This window comes from Apostichopus japonicus, chromosome 5, assembly GCF_037975245.1.
Source record: "Apostichopus japonicus isolate 1M-3 chromosome 5, ASM3797524v1, whole genome shotgun sequence".
NCBI lineage: Eukaryota > Metazoa > Echinodermata > Holothuroidea > Aspidochirotida > Stichopodidae > Apostichopus > Apostichopus japonicus.
Genome location: NC_092565.1, coordinates 12,442,894 through 12,458,799, shown reverse-complemented (window position 1 = coordinate 12,458,799; position 15,906 = coordinate 12,442,894). Strand labels below are relative to the sequence as shown.

At 36.2% G+C, this 15,906-nt stretch overlaps 2 protein-coding genes across 3 annotated transcripts in view; one reads left to right on the top strand and one right to left on the bottom strand.

The window, feature by feature from the left end:
- The window catches only part of LOC139967684 (probable ATP-dependent RNA helicase DHX34), a 28,773-nt gene extending 19,919 nt beyond the window's left edge, over positions 1–8,854 (bottom strand). The window contains exons 1-9 of one of the 2 annotated variants that reach the window (XM_071971686.1): positions 7,908–8,854; positions 6,864–6,949; positions 6,493–6,636; positions 5,162–5,244; positions 4,263–4,400; positions 3,572–3,761; positions 2,648–2,865; positions 2,161–2,214; positions 1,198–1,419 (exon numbers count right to left, since the gene is read on the bottom strand). In XM_071971686.1, the coding sequence (XP_071827787.1) occupies positions 1,198–1,419; positions 2,161–2,214; positions 2,648–2,865; positions 3,572–3,761; positions 4,263–4,400; positions 5,162–5,244; positions 6,493–6,636; positions 6,864–6,949; positions 7,908–8,389 (1,617 nt within the window). In that variant the 5' untranslated portion in view covers positions 8,390–8,854. The remainder of the gene's footprint in view (positions 1–1,197; positions 1,420–2,160; positions 2,215–2,647; positions 2,866–3,571; positions 3,762–4,262; positions 4,401–5,161; positions 5,245–6,492; positions 6,637–6,863; positions 6,950–7,907) is intronic. The other variant, XM_071971684.1, reaches the window with a different exon arrangement.
- Positions 8,855–9,796: 942 nt separating this feature from the next.
- LOC139967690 (succinate--CoA ligase [ADP/GDP-forming] subunit alpha, mitochondrial-like) lies at positions 9,797–15,868 on the top strand. Its single transcript, XM_071971697.1, has 8 exons — positions 9,797–9,932; positions 10,810–10,910; positions 11,727–11,843; positions 12,569–12,781; positions 13,017–13,158; positions 13,871–14,022; positions 14,572–14,760; positions 15,158–15,868. Exons 1-8 carry the CDS (start codon positions 9,896–9,898, stop codon positions 15,182–15,184), a joined length of 978 nt encoding a protein of 325 aa, XP_071827798.1. The 5' UTR covers positions 9,797–9,895; the 3' UTR covers positions 15,185–15,868.
- The last annotated feature ends 38 nt before the right edge of the window (positions 15,869–15,906 follow it).

Sequence of the window (15,906 nt, the reverse complement as noted above, 5' to 3'; positions counted from 1 at the left end):
CCATTACACAATCGTAGGGATACACATATAATTATAACATCAATAGAGCTAAGAAAGTGTGCAGACCATTACACAATCCTAGGGATACACATATCATCATAATATCAATAGAGCTCTAAAAGTAGGCAGACCATTACACAATTCTAGGGATACACATATCATCATAATATCAATAGAGCTCTAAAAGTATGCAGACCATTACACAATCCTAGGGATACACATATCATCATAATATCAATAGAGCTCTAAAAGTGTGCAGACCATGACACAATCGTAGGGATACACATATCATTATAACATTAATAGCGCTCTAAAAGTATGCAGACCATTACACAATCCTACGGATACACATATCATTATAATATCAATAGCGCGATAAAAGTATGCAGACCATTACACATTACTAGGGATAAACATATCATTACTATCAATACAGCTCTAAAAGTATGCAGACCATTACACAATTCTAGGGATACACAAATTATTATAATATCAACACATCTTCATCACACATCTTTGAATAAAATCAGTTAAGTTTAGTTAAGTTAGCTCTATGAACAAAAAGGAACTAACTGAAGTACTTAAAAGCATTTGTCTTTCTTCTCTCTCAAGTTAAACGAATTTCCTAATAGTTAGCTGCAACAATGGACAGAGAAAAGCCACTGCAATGACTTATCCTGTAATACTTTTGAAGATAACGACGTGAAGTCCTTTACGGTAGAAATTAGATTATGCTAAAAGATCTAAGAGCTCCAGTCACAGTGTAATTAACAATGTATGCAACATGCAACATGTGTATTATCTGTTTGTAAATCACAACCATAAATAGAGGATATTAGATCTGTGTGAACCAATACATTAATACATTCCTCAAAGTGAGGATATATATATTGACAATGCTGCCTACAGTCTCACCACCCTGGAAGTTTGAAGCTTGTGAGGAGATTTAATTCAGGTGTACAGGATTGCCTATTGCCTCCACTTTCCATCCTTGGCTACATTATACCTGCAGAAGCTAGTCACTCTTCTTTGATAAAATTTGCTTTCCTATTCGTAACATTGTTCATTAAATGCATTGTAGTGTTTCCTTAATGTACTAACCTTATCCTGTTTATTAAATGCATCAGCGCATTGCCTTAATGTACTAATCTTATCCTGTTTATTAAATGCATTGTAGTGTTTCCTTAATGTACTAACCTTATCCTGTTCGGCTATGGACAGTGAACTATGAAGAGGGAGAACGATCCACCTTTCCGTCTGACTGGCGTAGACATTAGCAGCTTCTACTAGGGTAGATATCTCCTTCATACCACTCATGAAGACCAACAGGTCCCCTCGCTGGTCCGCTGGATACTTGTGATCAATCCGTTGCATTATCCGCAGGTAAGGTCGGGGGTCAAGCTTCTCTATCTGGATTTCCTATACCGGCAAAACCAAAATGAATCGACCACGCTCTAATAATAATAATAAACTTTAATACAAGATAGTACAAAAGGTATCATTAATTCTTATATAAAAACATAGATTTTACAAGAAAACTGACCAAACTATAAAAGGCCAACAATTGTCACATTGCATCCATCTCATTGCAAAAACCTCTGTCCAGTAGCCCGCATACTATCCCTTTTCTGCTGGTTAATTTCAGCCAACATGAATTGATGAACCTTGATAAATTACGCTTCTTTAACTGTTTTTTGGCATATACCACTTATCACTCTCTTGTGGTTAGATATTGCTGGAGATACATTCCACTGAGTAATGAATTTACAGTATATAAATGCATGAACTTCCAAAGAAGAAGTTCCAAAAATTTCAATTTATCTCTACCTTAATGAAGTGAACATGAAAGTTACCAGCTAGTGTGTGGTGATACAACACAAATGAGATGGTGTTTGATAACTCATTATTTGTTGGTCCGGTTCATAACCAAAAGGAAATTGATATTAGAGACTGGACTGGATAGAAAAGCTGTATGGAGGGTTAGACCTCAGGACAATGGTGGATTAAATGAGACAAAGAAAAAAAAATCATCATTACATATAAAAACAAAAGAGTTGTGCCTCAGATTTAAATTTTTGGAACCAGGATAGTTTTTAACTTCAGTACCGTCACATATAAATGGTACTGAACTTAAACATAATATAAGACCAATAGACCTACCCCTTTTTTTGTGCTGACATATTCCAATTGGATTGGATACAAACGACCAGGTACCTGGAAACAAGATTGAAACCAAAGTATATTAGAAATTAAGAAGGAATAATGTGAGAGCTGATGTACAGGTAATAGATAAACGTAGACATTCAAAGAATTGTTATCCATTAAAGCAGCAGGCTATGCCTCATTACTAACATCAGTTGAGCTTATTTCACAAACTATCAGATTTACTGAGATCAGCATCACATCTTCCGTTGGAACACTATAGTAGAGTTATGCACAACCTATAGGTCATGACTCATTGCTTCGGTGGCAAAAGGAGTTTGGAACGGGTCGCGAGATTGTTTCAGAAATCACGGAAAATAAAGGTATTTAAAGTCAGTTAAGGCTTTATAAATAAATCAAAACTTGAAAATAAATTGTAAAGTGTATCGAGCATTGGTTGTTCTCTGATTCAACAAAATTAACCAAACAAGAATAATAAACAAACCTTGATGACAGGAGCATCCTCAAAATAATTTGAGAATAATTCTAAATTAATGGTGGCTGACATTAAGACTAGCTTCAAGTCGGTTCTTTGCTCCAGAAGGCAGCGTAGAATGCCGAGGAGGAAGTCCCCCTGGAGATGTCTCTCGTGGACTTCATCGAGGACGATCACGTTATACTGACTCAGATGAGGGTCTGACTGGATCTGACGGAGTAACAAACCTGCCGAATAAAAGAAGAAATGTAAGAACTACACTTGACTTCTACAGAGAAACTGAAGCATACATATAGCAACATTATTCATGATCATGTGGGATAAATGAATGTGTGATTTCATGAACATGAATATGATCATGTTAAAAAGCAAAGAAATTTATGGCTAGAATGGGCTTGGAACCAGTGACTTCTGGAACAAGGGGCTCAACCAACTGAGCTACAGTATCCAGCCATCAGTTGGTGGAGATCCCTATATAGCAATTTCTTTGTTAATGGCGCCAGTCAGAAGCCAGAGTACCTTGGATACCGTGTAACCAGGGATCAGTATCCAGCTTTCTTCACTCTTTTCCATTGTCTAAAGCTTCCCAGTCAAATTTTTGATTACTCATTTAATTACTTATATAATTTTATATATAAGAACAGCTGAAATATCTCTTGTAATCCATTTCCTGCCACTCTCCGAATATCATACTGATAAGACACTTATTATTTTTTTATGTGGTGTTCAGTTGCTATCTGAGATGCCACAATTAAAAACAACTTTATCCCATAATTGTTAACTTTCACAAAAACACAGGCGTTATACAGTACGTATACACAACAATTTGTACAGCAATTCCCTCTGCATATTGAAATCATGCAAAACCAAGCATGTAGGACAGGAGAAGGATATTCTGATGAAAAAGTGCGAATATTTTAAATTTAATCTTACCTTCTGTCAAGAAAATGATTTTGGTGGCTGAGCTCTTCATAGCCTCGAACCTGATCTGATAACCAACTTGGTCTCCATATTCATTCAGTGTCTCAAAGCCGACCCTCTTGGCCAAGGAGATGCAGGCGATTCGACGAGGTTGGGTGCAGGCAATTTTGTCAAAACCTGCCGCCATCAGATATTGTGGTACCTTGGTGATGGAGGGGTAAACACTTTAATTTAAGTACTGATAGTTTGCATGAAATAAGCAAACTGAATTATATAGATATTTTATCAGAAAGTGAATCACACATGATCGTATCTTGCCTGCAGGAACTGAATGTGATGGGTGTGAAAGCTTTATCCTCTGAAAAACATGGAGCATATAAAGACAGCTATATCTTCTCATAGAAAAGATACACCCTTAGTTACTGCATCTAAAGTGTCATAAAAGTCATAAACGTTACACTAGAGAATGGTACCAACTGGGAAAGTTCAACTAGCAAAACCAGTTTTAAGTGAAATAAAGCAGACTAAGGCATGAGCATATTGGTATACTCATTCACTTATTCTTTCAAAAAAATCAGTGGCAGTTGTGATCTGTTGGCTCAGAGTTCCAGAACCAACCCTTGGGTGCCACTGGACCTTGAACGGACCTGGTTCAATGAACCGCCTGAACTACCTGTTGCTACGCTTCTGGTAAAGTACATACCTGGGTTGACTTTCCACATCCTGTGTCGCCTGCAATTAACACCACATTATGCTTCTTCACAGCGTTGACAATCATATCATTGTATTTGAAGATCGGTAAGTTGGCTTGGTCGGTCTTCAACTTCACCAATTTACTTAACTAAAGATGAAAAGGATTGAAATTAAACAGATAGATTAATGTGTCCATCATTTAATGATGTTTTGGCAGTCTGGTGTATAAATAGAACTTTCAAACTTTCTTGAACTTCTCTGCCCACTAAATTCTAAAAAGACTAAAAAATTCAAACTTTTGGAGAATAAAAATGAAACAGCATACAGACACAAGAAACTTGGCACTTCTCTACTGTTATGTAAATACATACAGTATTGCAATAACCTTAAAGATTGCTATTTGCATGAAAAAAGCATTGTGGTCTCTATTGAGAAATAGTACCATTTGGGAGCTGAGATGGATGGAGGGAGAGAGGAAGGCGAAGGAGAAGGAGGAGAAGGAGGAAAAGGAGAAGGAGAAGTAGAAGGAGGAGAAGGAGAAGGAGAAGGAGAAGGAGAAGGAGAAGGAGAAGGAGAAGGAGAAGGAGAAGGAGAAGGAGAAGGAGAAGGAGAAGGAGAAGGAGAAGGAGAAGGAGAAAGAGAAGGAGAAGGAGAAATGCAGTGAATACTCCATGCATTAGGAGTGATTCATTTGTATACTTAGTCAGTAAATTTACAAGTTCACAAATTGTAACTAATTGTCTACAAAATTCTAAGGTTCATAATTCCTGAAGTCCAACAGTAGTGTAATATTTAAAGACAATTTCATCAGTTGGTAAACTTTAAGTACCGTTAATGCCAATAATGAAAGCAACATCGATAATAAATCCATTACTGAGCTGATGAAATGCAATCGTGACTAAACCCTACCTGTTGTTTCTGGCAAAAATCCAAATAATAGAGGAATATTGTTCGGAATTCTCTAAGCTTGGAGGTAGTTAATGCTTCTTCATCTGTTGAATGAGATTAGAGTGTAATGACTGATGGAAATACCAAAAATGTGGACAATGTTACAGCTCGGGGGGGGGGGGGTATTTTTCTCTCTTTGATGGCTTAATTTTTACTTAAAATTTCTTCACTTGAAAGAAAAGATTCCTGACATCAACAAAATTTGCTTGGGCTTGGAAAATAGATTTACTCCTCAAAGAATCACTCGGATAACACTGTCACAAATAAAATTGAAATTCGATGTAAATGAGTCAAATATGATATCAAAGATAAACAGGATTAGGTTAATGAAATGACATCAACTTCAGGGGCCTGTTTAGTAGTGTTAACTTAATCTAAAACTGTAGAATCTGACGTATACTAAAATAACCAGATAAAGCATTTAGTTCAGGGAAGAAAAGCATTTGACTGTTAAAAGCTGTTAATGATAATACCTTTGTTCCTTAAAATGTAATGACTAAAAGTGATAAATCAATGAACTAATTTTAAGTGTTTACGTTAAAGCAACCTTTTTGCATTTGGTCAAAGGTCTACCAAACCTACTTAAGAATTAGTTCAGATAAGATCGCAATGGATCAAATTAAGAAACCCTTCAAGATTCATGCAACATTTGAAGGTAATGTGATCAAGTATTCAATGACTCATTTCTGCCTTTCAGTTATTAAAAAAAGCTAGACACTTTTTCAAAATTAGCTTTAAAGGCATATAAGACTCGCCCCAAACTGCGCGCCGCCCTCTGATAAGGTTAACTTTCCGTTGCTTGCAAGTGAAGTTTTCTTCTTGTTGCTATAAAATGCAGACAGTAATGAAACGTGATACCTTGTTATGATTTATCTGGACCTGAGATGTCCATCCCTGCTATGTACATTGTGTTGTGGGTATTGACCGTAGCTGCATGTATTGACTGTACACTAGTGTCTAATGACCAATGGTAGCACGCTATGTGTGTATTTTCTGGGAATGTGGTGGTGTCTAAAACTTCTGTTACACCTCATTAGAAACTACAGTAGGTCAGATTACCGGCATGAGACGTTTCTTTGTGCACGAGTCTTCAATGCCTAATCACATGTAAAACAAAACTTGGAAAATTTCAGTTTCCATTTTTTCGTTTACTTTACTTGAAATGACACTTGGTTGGAAACACTTATTAACTACATTGTTATTGGATTTTAGCATAAATTTAGCCACAAATGTATCAGAATGAAACGGCACCTTTATAATGGTAATAGTACAGTCATTGGGGGAAAACCTACCTTCATCATCGGTGTCTCCATAACGATCTAGGAGTTCCCTCGGCGGATACCTCAGTGAGATATTTATTTTATATCTCTTGTCGTACTTCTTTGGTAACTTAAACACTGTCTTATCAACATCTTCTTTATCATCTGACTGACCTACTGTAAACATTAAAAGTCAAAATACAAAATTAACTACAAAGATTCATCAGCATACTTTATATCAAGTTTGTTGTACAAGTATTTTCCATTTCAAGAAGGATGGTTTACATTCTTCAGAAAGTTTGGATCATGTACTGTAGGTTAAAAAAATACTGTAAGAAATTTATTAATCAATTTTTATCTTCTTCAGAGATATGAAGAATGCAAACAAAAGTATGTATTCTTACCTGAAATGTCTTTCTGCTGTTCCCGGGCTTGAAATTTCAAATATTTCTCCAAAAATATCCAAAAGTCACGATATTCCTGGCCTCCCCTATGGATAGAACAATTTTTTGGACTCCTTTATTTACTAAACAAATCATCAATTTTGATATAGAAAAAAGGACCAGAAATATAAACTATATATACTGTCGATTGCCAGAACACCCTGATGATATTGCAATTGTCTAAAGTTCCATATTTGCAAGGCAAAAACTGCAAAATATAAACATGAAGTTAAAGGTAAATTTGCTTTATCAGCTGTCACAAGTCTGTTAATATTGGACTGGGTGGATTTCTAAAATGCAATTCCCACAGGTGTATCTTGAAGGGCTATTCTGATAGCAGACATTGTGACATTTATAATGTCCAGGAAAAGAAAAATCCATCCTGTTAGTTAAACATCCCATCTCAACATCTTGTCCCTAAATCATGGTATATGCCATGGTAGATTATATGGTACCTACTTTGACTGGCTTAACCCTAGTACTTCCCTGGAGTAAATCACAATACAGGTGTTTCTAAAACGATTTATATAAATTTCTTGATGATTCATACATGAAACATGGTACATATAGAATGTTTTGCTGAGCTTTCATGGTTCTCTATAGTATTAATATTTACATCAAAATGCAACTTTTTGTGGAAATATTATTTTCTTATGGGAATAATAACAAAAAATATTTTAAAGATAATAAAATGTTTCCAGCTGAATTGCTGTGATTATATATCATTCAATCTGTTGTTGCCGTGCACTCACAACAATAACATACAAATTGCTATGATGATGTGGATTTGACCTGATGAAATGTCCAGCATCTTTACTGTATTAAACAGTCAACTTCAACCATCAGAATATCACTTAAATCATATTTTAAGATGCAGATCCATCACACCAAAGCTCTTTTAATTTCATGTAACCTGATTACAGTAGTGTGTATTTTAATGTTAATAAATGAAAATTTATCAATGTTTCGACTTATGTACGTACTTGCCTTCTAAGGTAAACTTACCTCTTTATTAGACACTCTTTGCTCTCAAAGAATAGCTTGTCCAACTCATGTTTATGTCGTTTCCAATCAAACATAAAAGGAAGGAGTTTCTCTTTGTTCTTAGCTCCAACCTCCCTCTTTACAATGGCCTTCTCCTCTGGCTTTCTCTCAATCTCAACAAGTACCTTCCTCTCAGTTGGTAATCTCTTGCTGGTACTTGCTTCATCATCTCGATGCAGAGACTGTTGTTTGGAACTGTCCTCCTTAGGAGCAGAAATTAAATCCTTTTCAGTGTAACCATAATACCGCCAACCTTTCTTCTTGCTATCTTCGTTATGCCTGTCAGTAGTTCTATAGTCATCCCAACGTTTGTAATTGTTATCACCTCTAGAACTTCTTTCCCTGTTCTCATGTTTGTAATGCTTTGATTCTCTCCGATATCTATCAGCATCTCTGTCGTTCTTTTCTCTGTGCCTTGTTCTTGATGACTTATGACTAGGCATGGTGTATCTGCCACAAAAACTTTAACTGACTTTCTTCCAGAGTCAAAGATGTAGCATATATAAATTGAGGAGTGTATGTTGTGAAGTTAGTTTACGAGCCAGTCTTCAAAGCAGAGTTTGCTCTTTAGTATTTTAAAATTTAACCATATCGTCAATACTTGTGAGCCTTTGGTACTGTACAGTCCAAGCTGTGGCTAATTCGCACAACTAGTCCCATACATAACAATACTACAGGTTAGATCTATAATTTCAGTATGTCCTTAAAGCTTACATCATATAATTGGAGAAAGCCATTTTGAAGAAAAATTTATTTTAACACATTGTAATTGTGACGTCGGACTCGATAACGGTCATTTAAGCAGCCTGAATTTTATGTGGAACTGGAACAAACTCACTGAAAAATCTTTGTTGTTCGCAGGATGCGGTAGTATATAACTAAGTTCCCACGTATACTGTTCGTGTGTTTAAACATGTTACTGATTCACCGTGATCCTGGATCTAGTTCTCCGAGTTCGCACATTAGATGTATCTGATCCAGTAGACCCTCATCCTTGACAAGAATGCCCTGACTCAGTAAAAGTATTCCTATATTTGCATGGACGGAAGGGATTATTACAGGGACAGCTTGGGTAGATTAAATCAAGTATATGGAGCTAGCTTTAGAATTAAAATAGTATAGTGAATGGGTTCCCCGTGCAAGAACACTAGTGATACGTGTAAAGTGAGATTGATATTGTAATACAATTCTTCAGTTTATAGTGCATTTTGAGTGAAGCAGAAATGCGCATTATTGTATGATACCAGAAATCAGAGAATCACTCTGGATATTACTGCGATGTAAATTTGAAGATGTGGATAAAAATGCATGCTGACTTGATTTGAAAAAATGTGAAAAAAAGTATATTGGAAGTTTTGGGAATGATGAGGCCTCAGTAGTCCTTTTTATGGTATAACACTACAATTAGAGTAGTGCACGTCCACCTACTAGTAAGACGGTTAACCATTGTGGGAAAATATTCTTAAAGTGACCTACTGTATTGATTTCATGATCATCATCATTCTTTTTGATGTTTTGATGTTGAAGAGGATGAAATAAATTGCTGATGGTCTAAAAATCTGGAGGATTTTAGATAAACTTGGGTGAAACAAGAAGATTCCTCAGCGATAGCTGGCAGATGGGTTGGGAGCCGTGACTATGCTAAACTTTAGGCTCTTCTAGCTCGAAATATTACCGGACATGGTGGCAAAAGTTGCATGTGCTGTGATAACCCAAGCCATCAGTTATCATATGGTGGGTAGAACTAGACAGTCGAAACTGCTATATATGCTCTAACCAGTCTAACGGCCTTGGAAAGTGACGAGGTCAGTGTGTAAGTCAATGGGAGCAATTATTTATACCATATAAGTGTGGACCAAAGTCAGAGACCAAATCCTCGGTTAAACCCACCATAGTATGAGACAATTGAGCAATAGCGCCACACACGTACTTTACTCATCACTGACAAAATGGCAGCCTGCATGCGAATTGTCGCAAGAAATATTGGTAAGAACTGTGTTCTTATCGTTTAATTTTTGTTCTATCGATGATGAGTGCATGGTGATTCTTACCATATTACATAGCTTTCATACCTTCTTATTAGAATCCCTTTGAATTATCATACCCGCGACGTTATTGGCAGTACAATGTGGGTTGTTCCCAGGGCCTAACCTTACGTGAGGTCGTAACGTGTACTTTGCCTAGCATAGATTTAGTGATTTACTACACTTACTTAGCGTAAGCCATCCTACCCATTCCGTATTCATAGCGCCAAGGCTATGGGTAGAACTAGGATCGAGGGCTTTAACGAGAAAAGAGATCTCAACATCAGGAACATTCCATTGTGTGAAAATTTGCCTGCAAGGTTATTAATTGTAGTACAATGTTCCAATGCTGCCTAGCCTAAACTAATTATCTAGTTAAAAGAAATTGAGGGCTAGGCTAGTCATGATTCTAGCCAACACTACAGAGAAGAACTTGAAAAAGTTGGAAGAACACTTCAAGAAAATTAAATTCACTAGAAGCAAATACTATTAAGAAAAAAGGGATTATTATTTTACTTATTACTATCAAATTGATCACAGGGAGTTAGGTAATTTCTTGGTGTACATTTTACATAAAAGATAAGTTTATGAATTATTTTAGACATTGTGATCCTAGCAGCTTTTTCAGTTACAACATCCATAATGAGTGGTAGTTTCATTTTCTTCTTCTTATATTTTCATCAAATTTCCAGGAACTGTAAACACGCACTTATAATTTGTGTGTTACAAATATGTATGAATTATTTGAAACTGATGGTACTGATTTGATGGTACTTATTGAGTTACATGTTTCAAAGAGTGACTCAACTCAGTGAGAAATGTTTTATTATCTTTCACAGTTCCAAAGGTTGGGGTTCGAACATGCTACACAGAAACAAGGCCTAATCTGCTCATAAACAGTGAAACTAAAGTCATATGCCAAGGTATCACTGGCAAACAAGTAAGTAAAGAAAGCAAATTTCTTGTCATTGTGAAGGTATTGAATTGACATAAATTTGGTGTAAGTTAACAGTTCTGGCATTTATAAGTAACATCTTGCAAACATGATGTGCCAGAGAGATGCATAAATGACTTTAGGTGTTTTGTCATAGCTATCAAGTTATTCAACAGACTCAAACATTTACAATTATACTAAAATTTTGAAAAACAAATATAGTTGTAAATTGTGTTGATTATTTGTTTAGTATAATGTATCAAAATTGGTGGTATCTTATGAGAGTCACTAGTTTTAGAACTGGCTGAGTAAGTTGCTTTTAGTTCCTTCGACAAAGTGGTGGTTTTCTTTATATCAGCTGTTCATATAGATGCCCAGATACTTATATATATATTTATTATCAATCACATGAAAGGAGCAAAATTGGAAAATTTGAATTAATTTGACTTTAACTTCATATGCTTAAGGAAGCCTTTACCCCTGTTGAGCTGCACAATAATCTACATTCTACTGTCAGTTTAGCATGAAGAGGCTGCTATTAAGTTTACTCAAACAGCAATGCCAGTTGGTTGTCTTGAATACAGATTAATGAAAAGTAAGAGTAGGTGCTTTCACTACAAAACAATTGTTTGGACAGTCACAACCAATTGGTTTGGTTGTGCAACCAAAACCAGTAAAGACAAAATCAGCCAGATTTGTGCTTTGATTAAAACTGTAGCATATGTTATGATGCTGTCATGAGCTTAACTTATTCCCCTTACTGAATTGTTGCTTTTGGTTATGTTTCTTTTACTCATTCTTCCCTATTGTACTTTCTTGTAGGGTGCATTTCACACAACACAAGCCATTGAGTATGGTACCAACATGGTAGGGGGTGTGACCCCAGGCAAAGGAGGTCAACAGTCTTGTGGAATCCCAGTCTTCAACTCAGTCAAAGATGTAAGTATCTCTCATGCGACTGTTATCATGTACGCAGAAGATGAACTGATGTAACATTTAAAAGTATCAGAGAAATGAGAAACTTTGAATTTCCAAAGGATTGCATGTAATGAGGTGCCATAAGTTAGTCAAAGAGTTACAGTGCTCAGTGTGTCTCAACCTTTCCACTCTCCCCTCCCCCATCCTCCTTTCTCTCCCTCATCTTTGGGTGCTATTGCTGACAGTGATTATATGGTCAATGCTGTTAGTAAGATAGTAGTAAAGGGATTTGGGAGAGACAATCAGAAACTTTTACAATTAGCAAGTCCAATTTCACATTACTTTTAAATCATTTCAATAGGTTGCAGTCAATGAATTGTGTTACACTAGCTTAATTATATTCAGTAGCTCTTAAGGCTGGATAAATCTACACAGTGCCAGTTTCCTTCGGTACTTTGCAGTGGGTGCCGGTTAGCTAGAATAATACCAATGTAACTGAGCATACCATAACAGATGACCAGCACTAAGAGTTTGAATAACTGATTTACATACATATATGTTCATATTCTAATCTAAATAAGCAAATTGTGAAGTTTACTCATGAAAATTAAAGTCTAAATTCAAAAGAACCTTCTTTTTTATGCAAGTAGATCTAGATAATCTATTTTGCATATATATCGAATCTATACTCGATTGATAGATTGATCACATTTATACTTTAATAATCAATACTTATTGATCATCAGGCCAAAGATGCGACTGGAGCCGATGCAACAGTCATATACGTCCCTGCTAAGTTTACTGCTGCGGCCATAATGGAGGCTATGGATGCAGAGATAGGCCTGGTGGTTTGTATCACTGAGGGCATCCCACAGCAAGACATGGTCAAAGTCAAACACAGGCTAGTCAGACAGAACAAAACAAGACTGGTTGGACCTAATTGCCCAGGAATAATTAAGGTTAGTTTCATGGTAAACTTTGGTAGTGCATGGCAAAATTTATGTTCAAGAATTTACCACATTTTTGCCACAAATTGTATTTGCCATTTCTTTTATCTTTTGCATTTGTTGGTGACTCATTGGTGACCGTAAAGAGGGTGGCGACCCACCCACTTTTGAATACCAGGGATGTCTGCATTTTTAATTGGACCATCATGACATGCACATTTGTAATCATTCTTTCCCTTACTTTTAGCCTGGTCAATGCAAGATAGGCATCATGCCCGGTCATATCCATCAGCCGGGTAAGATCGGAATCGTCTCTCGGTCGGGTACACTAACATATGAAGCTGTAGCTCAGACCACAGCAGTTGGTCTTGGACAATCTCTATGTGTTGGTAAGTTTACTGCAAGCAGATGAATTGAGATAAGAGCTATGTAACTGCTGGGAATACATACTGCACTGAACTACCTTATTCTATAGCATTTTGATCTGTTGGTGTGTAACTAGGTATCATGTAAACTGGGGACCATTCAGCTGGTTCTTGAGCAAGCGAACACAATGCTTAAGTAACATACTGTAATACAGAGATATATGTGAGTCTAAGTCATTGGTTTTACGAGAATTCCATAATTTAAAGGAAAGGTTAAATTTTATGGCAGCTTCTAGTTTGACTAAGGTAAGTTTCCACACAATGGGATACAACAGTGCCATATTAATGAACACAGTGTGTTAAGCTTGAGAGTTGGACTTCATATCAACTACCGATATAATATAAAGATTTCTAAAATTTAATTTTTGAGTTGCTTATCTAGTGTGGTTAATAATCATATGGCAAAGTGTCTGAGCGACAACATTTTTAGAACAAAATTATGGCTCCTTGCTTGCTAGTTCAAGTTTATTTTATGAAAGAATCTTGAGACGGGTGTATAATCATTGGCAATCTAACGTTTACAAATACTTAAAATTTGTTTTGAGTAAAATTGGTTGAAAATAGCAACAGAATGCCAAGAAAAAATCCCTGCTCTGAATGAGTCAATTCATTCAATCAGCATTGCAAAGTCAGCAAGTATGACAAGAATAATATTTTAATTTTGATCTTATCTCAGGTATCGGAGGAGACCCTTTCAATGGGACTAACTTTGTTGACTGCCTGGACATCTTTATGAACGACCCACAAACGGAAGGAATCGTCTTGATCGGAGAAATCGGAGGAGGGGCAGAAGAAGCTGCAGCAAAATACATTGCAGAGAATAATGTGGTAAGGGGAGAGGTTAAATTGAACACCATTAATGTATGCTGGAGCAATGTTTAGTGTTGGTGATTGTTTAGCAATTCTACCATGTTTCAAGTATTGGTGCAGACGTAATTGTTATAATTAAGGGTAGACATGAATGTTCTTTTTTGGCCAAATGCAATGGGAATCTTTGCTATTGTGATGTCATGTGTGTTTATGGTGGCTTTGATCGATACAGAAGCACTCGACATATTCATGTCTGAAAAATATAATTTATATCAATTGCTGTTTACATTTTATGCACAATTTATATGCATGCAGTCTGTGTTTGGTTGTTTTCCATCACCTTAAAGTAATTTTCCCTCTCCGAGAAGACATCTGAGTAATTTGATTTTCAAACAAGTTCTTGCAATTCTCCTTTCATAGTCTTAATACTTCTGATTTAATGGTATGTTGTTAGTAGTCTAGTGATTCATTTGTTGTGATTCAGTTAACCTGTATATAGTAATACAACATTCTTGCAGTATTGGATCTACAAAGTAAAATGATTCCAAGTCTATCTTCCATCACCAGGGCACAAGGAGAAAACCCATCGCTGCATTCATTGCTGGCAAGACCGCACCTCCCGGTAGGAGGATGGGACATGCCGGTGCGATCATCGCAGGAGGGAAAGGAGGGGCTGATGAGAAGATAAAGGCTTTGGAAGAGGCAGGAGTAGCTGTTACATCATCACCAGCACAGATAGGCACTACTATATATAAAGTAAGATACTTTTATTATCTGAGCAGAATTGACTACATCAGTAGGAACAAACACCTTCCCCCCTCACCCCTTCATGCCCACTCCTCTGTGGTCATGATGATAGACCAATCAGGAAGACCAGTGAACTTCATTATATAATATATTAATATATATTTTGAATTGGTCAGTTTCGTTCCAGATCGTACTACTTGCATGCAGCTTATGAGACGTTAGGACAATATGTAGTTTTTCGTTGGAAGCAATATTTGTGTTATTACTTATCATTGAAGGACAGTTTCATTTCTATTTGAAATGGGTACTGTAGTCCAATGAAAAACGAAATTGTGAGTTGTATTTATCCATCATTGAATGTGCCATCATTATCTGACTCTGCCTTTTATCTTTGCTTCTTCCACAGGAAATGGAAAGGGCTGCCAAGGTATGATGTGACATGTCCTGGTAGAAGAAAGCCACCCCTGGAATAGTTGTAAAATCTAACAAATACATGCTGTTAATATTCAGGGAGAGATTGTTTGAACTTAAATTTACAAAATAATTGTTAAAACTTGATTGTGGTTAGATATTGTACAGAGAAGGTATACAGCAAGAACTGTCAAGTTAGGACGAGCATTCAAGGAGGATTCGGTATTTATTTCTGACTTGTTGATTTAGCTATTCCACGGTCTTTATTTCTGACAACGACTGAAGTTATTGTGTTTTCTTCAAGATTTGGATTTATGTTACTACAGTATCAAATATTCTCAATAGTTTTGTAAGGTCAGTTATCATCAAGTTATCTGATCAGTCTGGAAGGCAGGTTTCAATTAGTCGCTGTCTTTAATTAACTCTCCATTACAAAGTGAAGTAATTACCACAAAGTCATGCCAGTAGTAGTACATAGTCTTCATTGTGGACCCCTTGGGGTACTTCAAGAATTATTGTACACATCTAAATGAAATCACTAGATTGTTTTAAATTAATGAAAGTTTATTCTGATGAGGTTTGTGTCCTAGATTCCCATCATCAGAAAGCCCTGATAATGTTTTGATGTGAAAGTTTCTGCCATAGAATGTCTTTATGGCAAATTGAATTGACTTATTAGAGGGATAATACATTATTGTATACTGATTATACTGGCTTTTGTTTCCTCTTTTACATTCTTTGAAC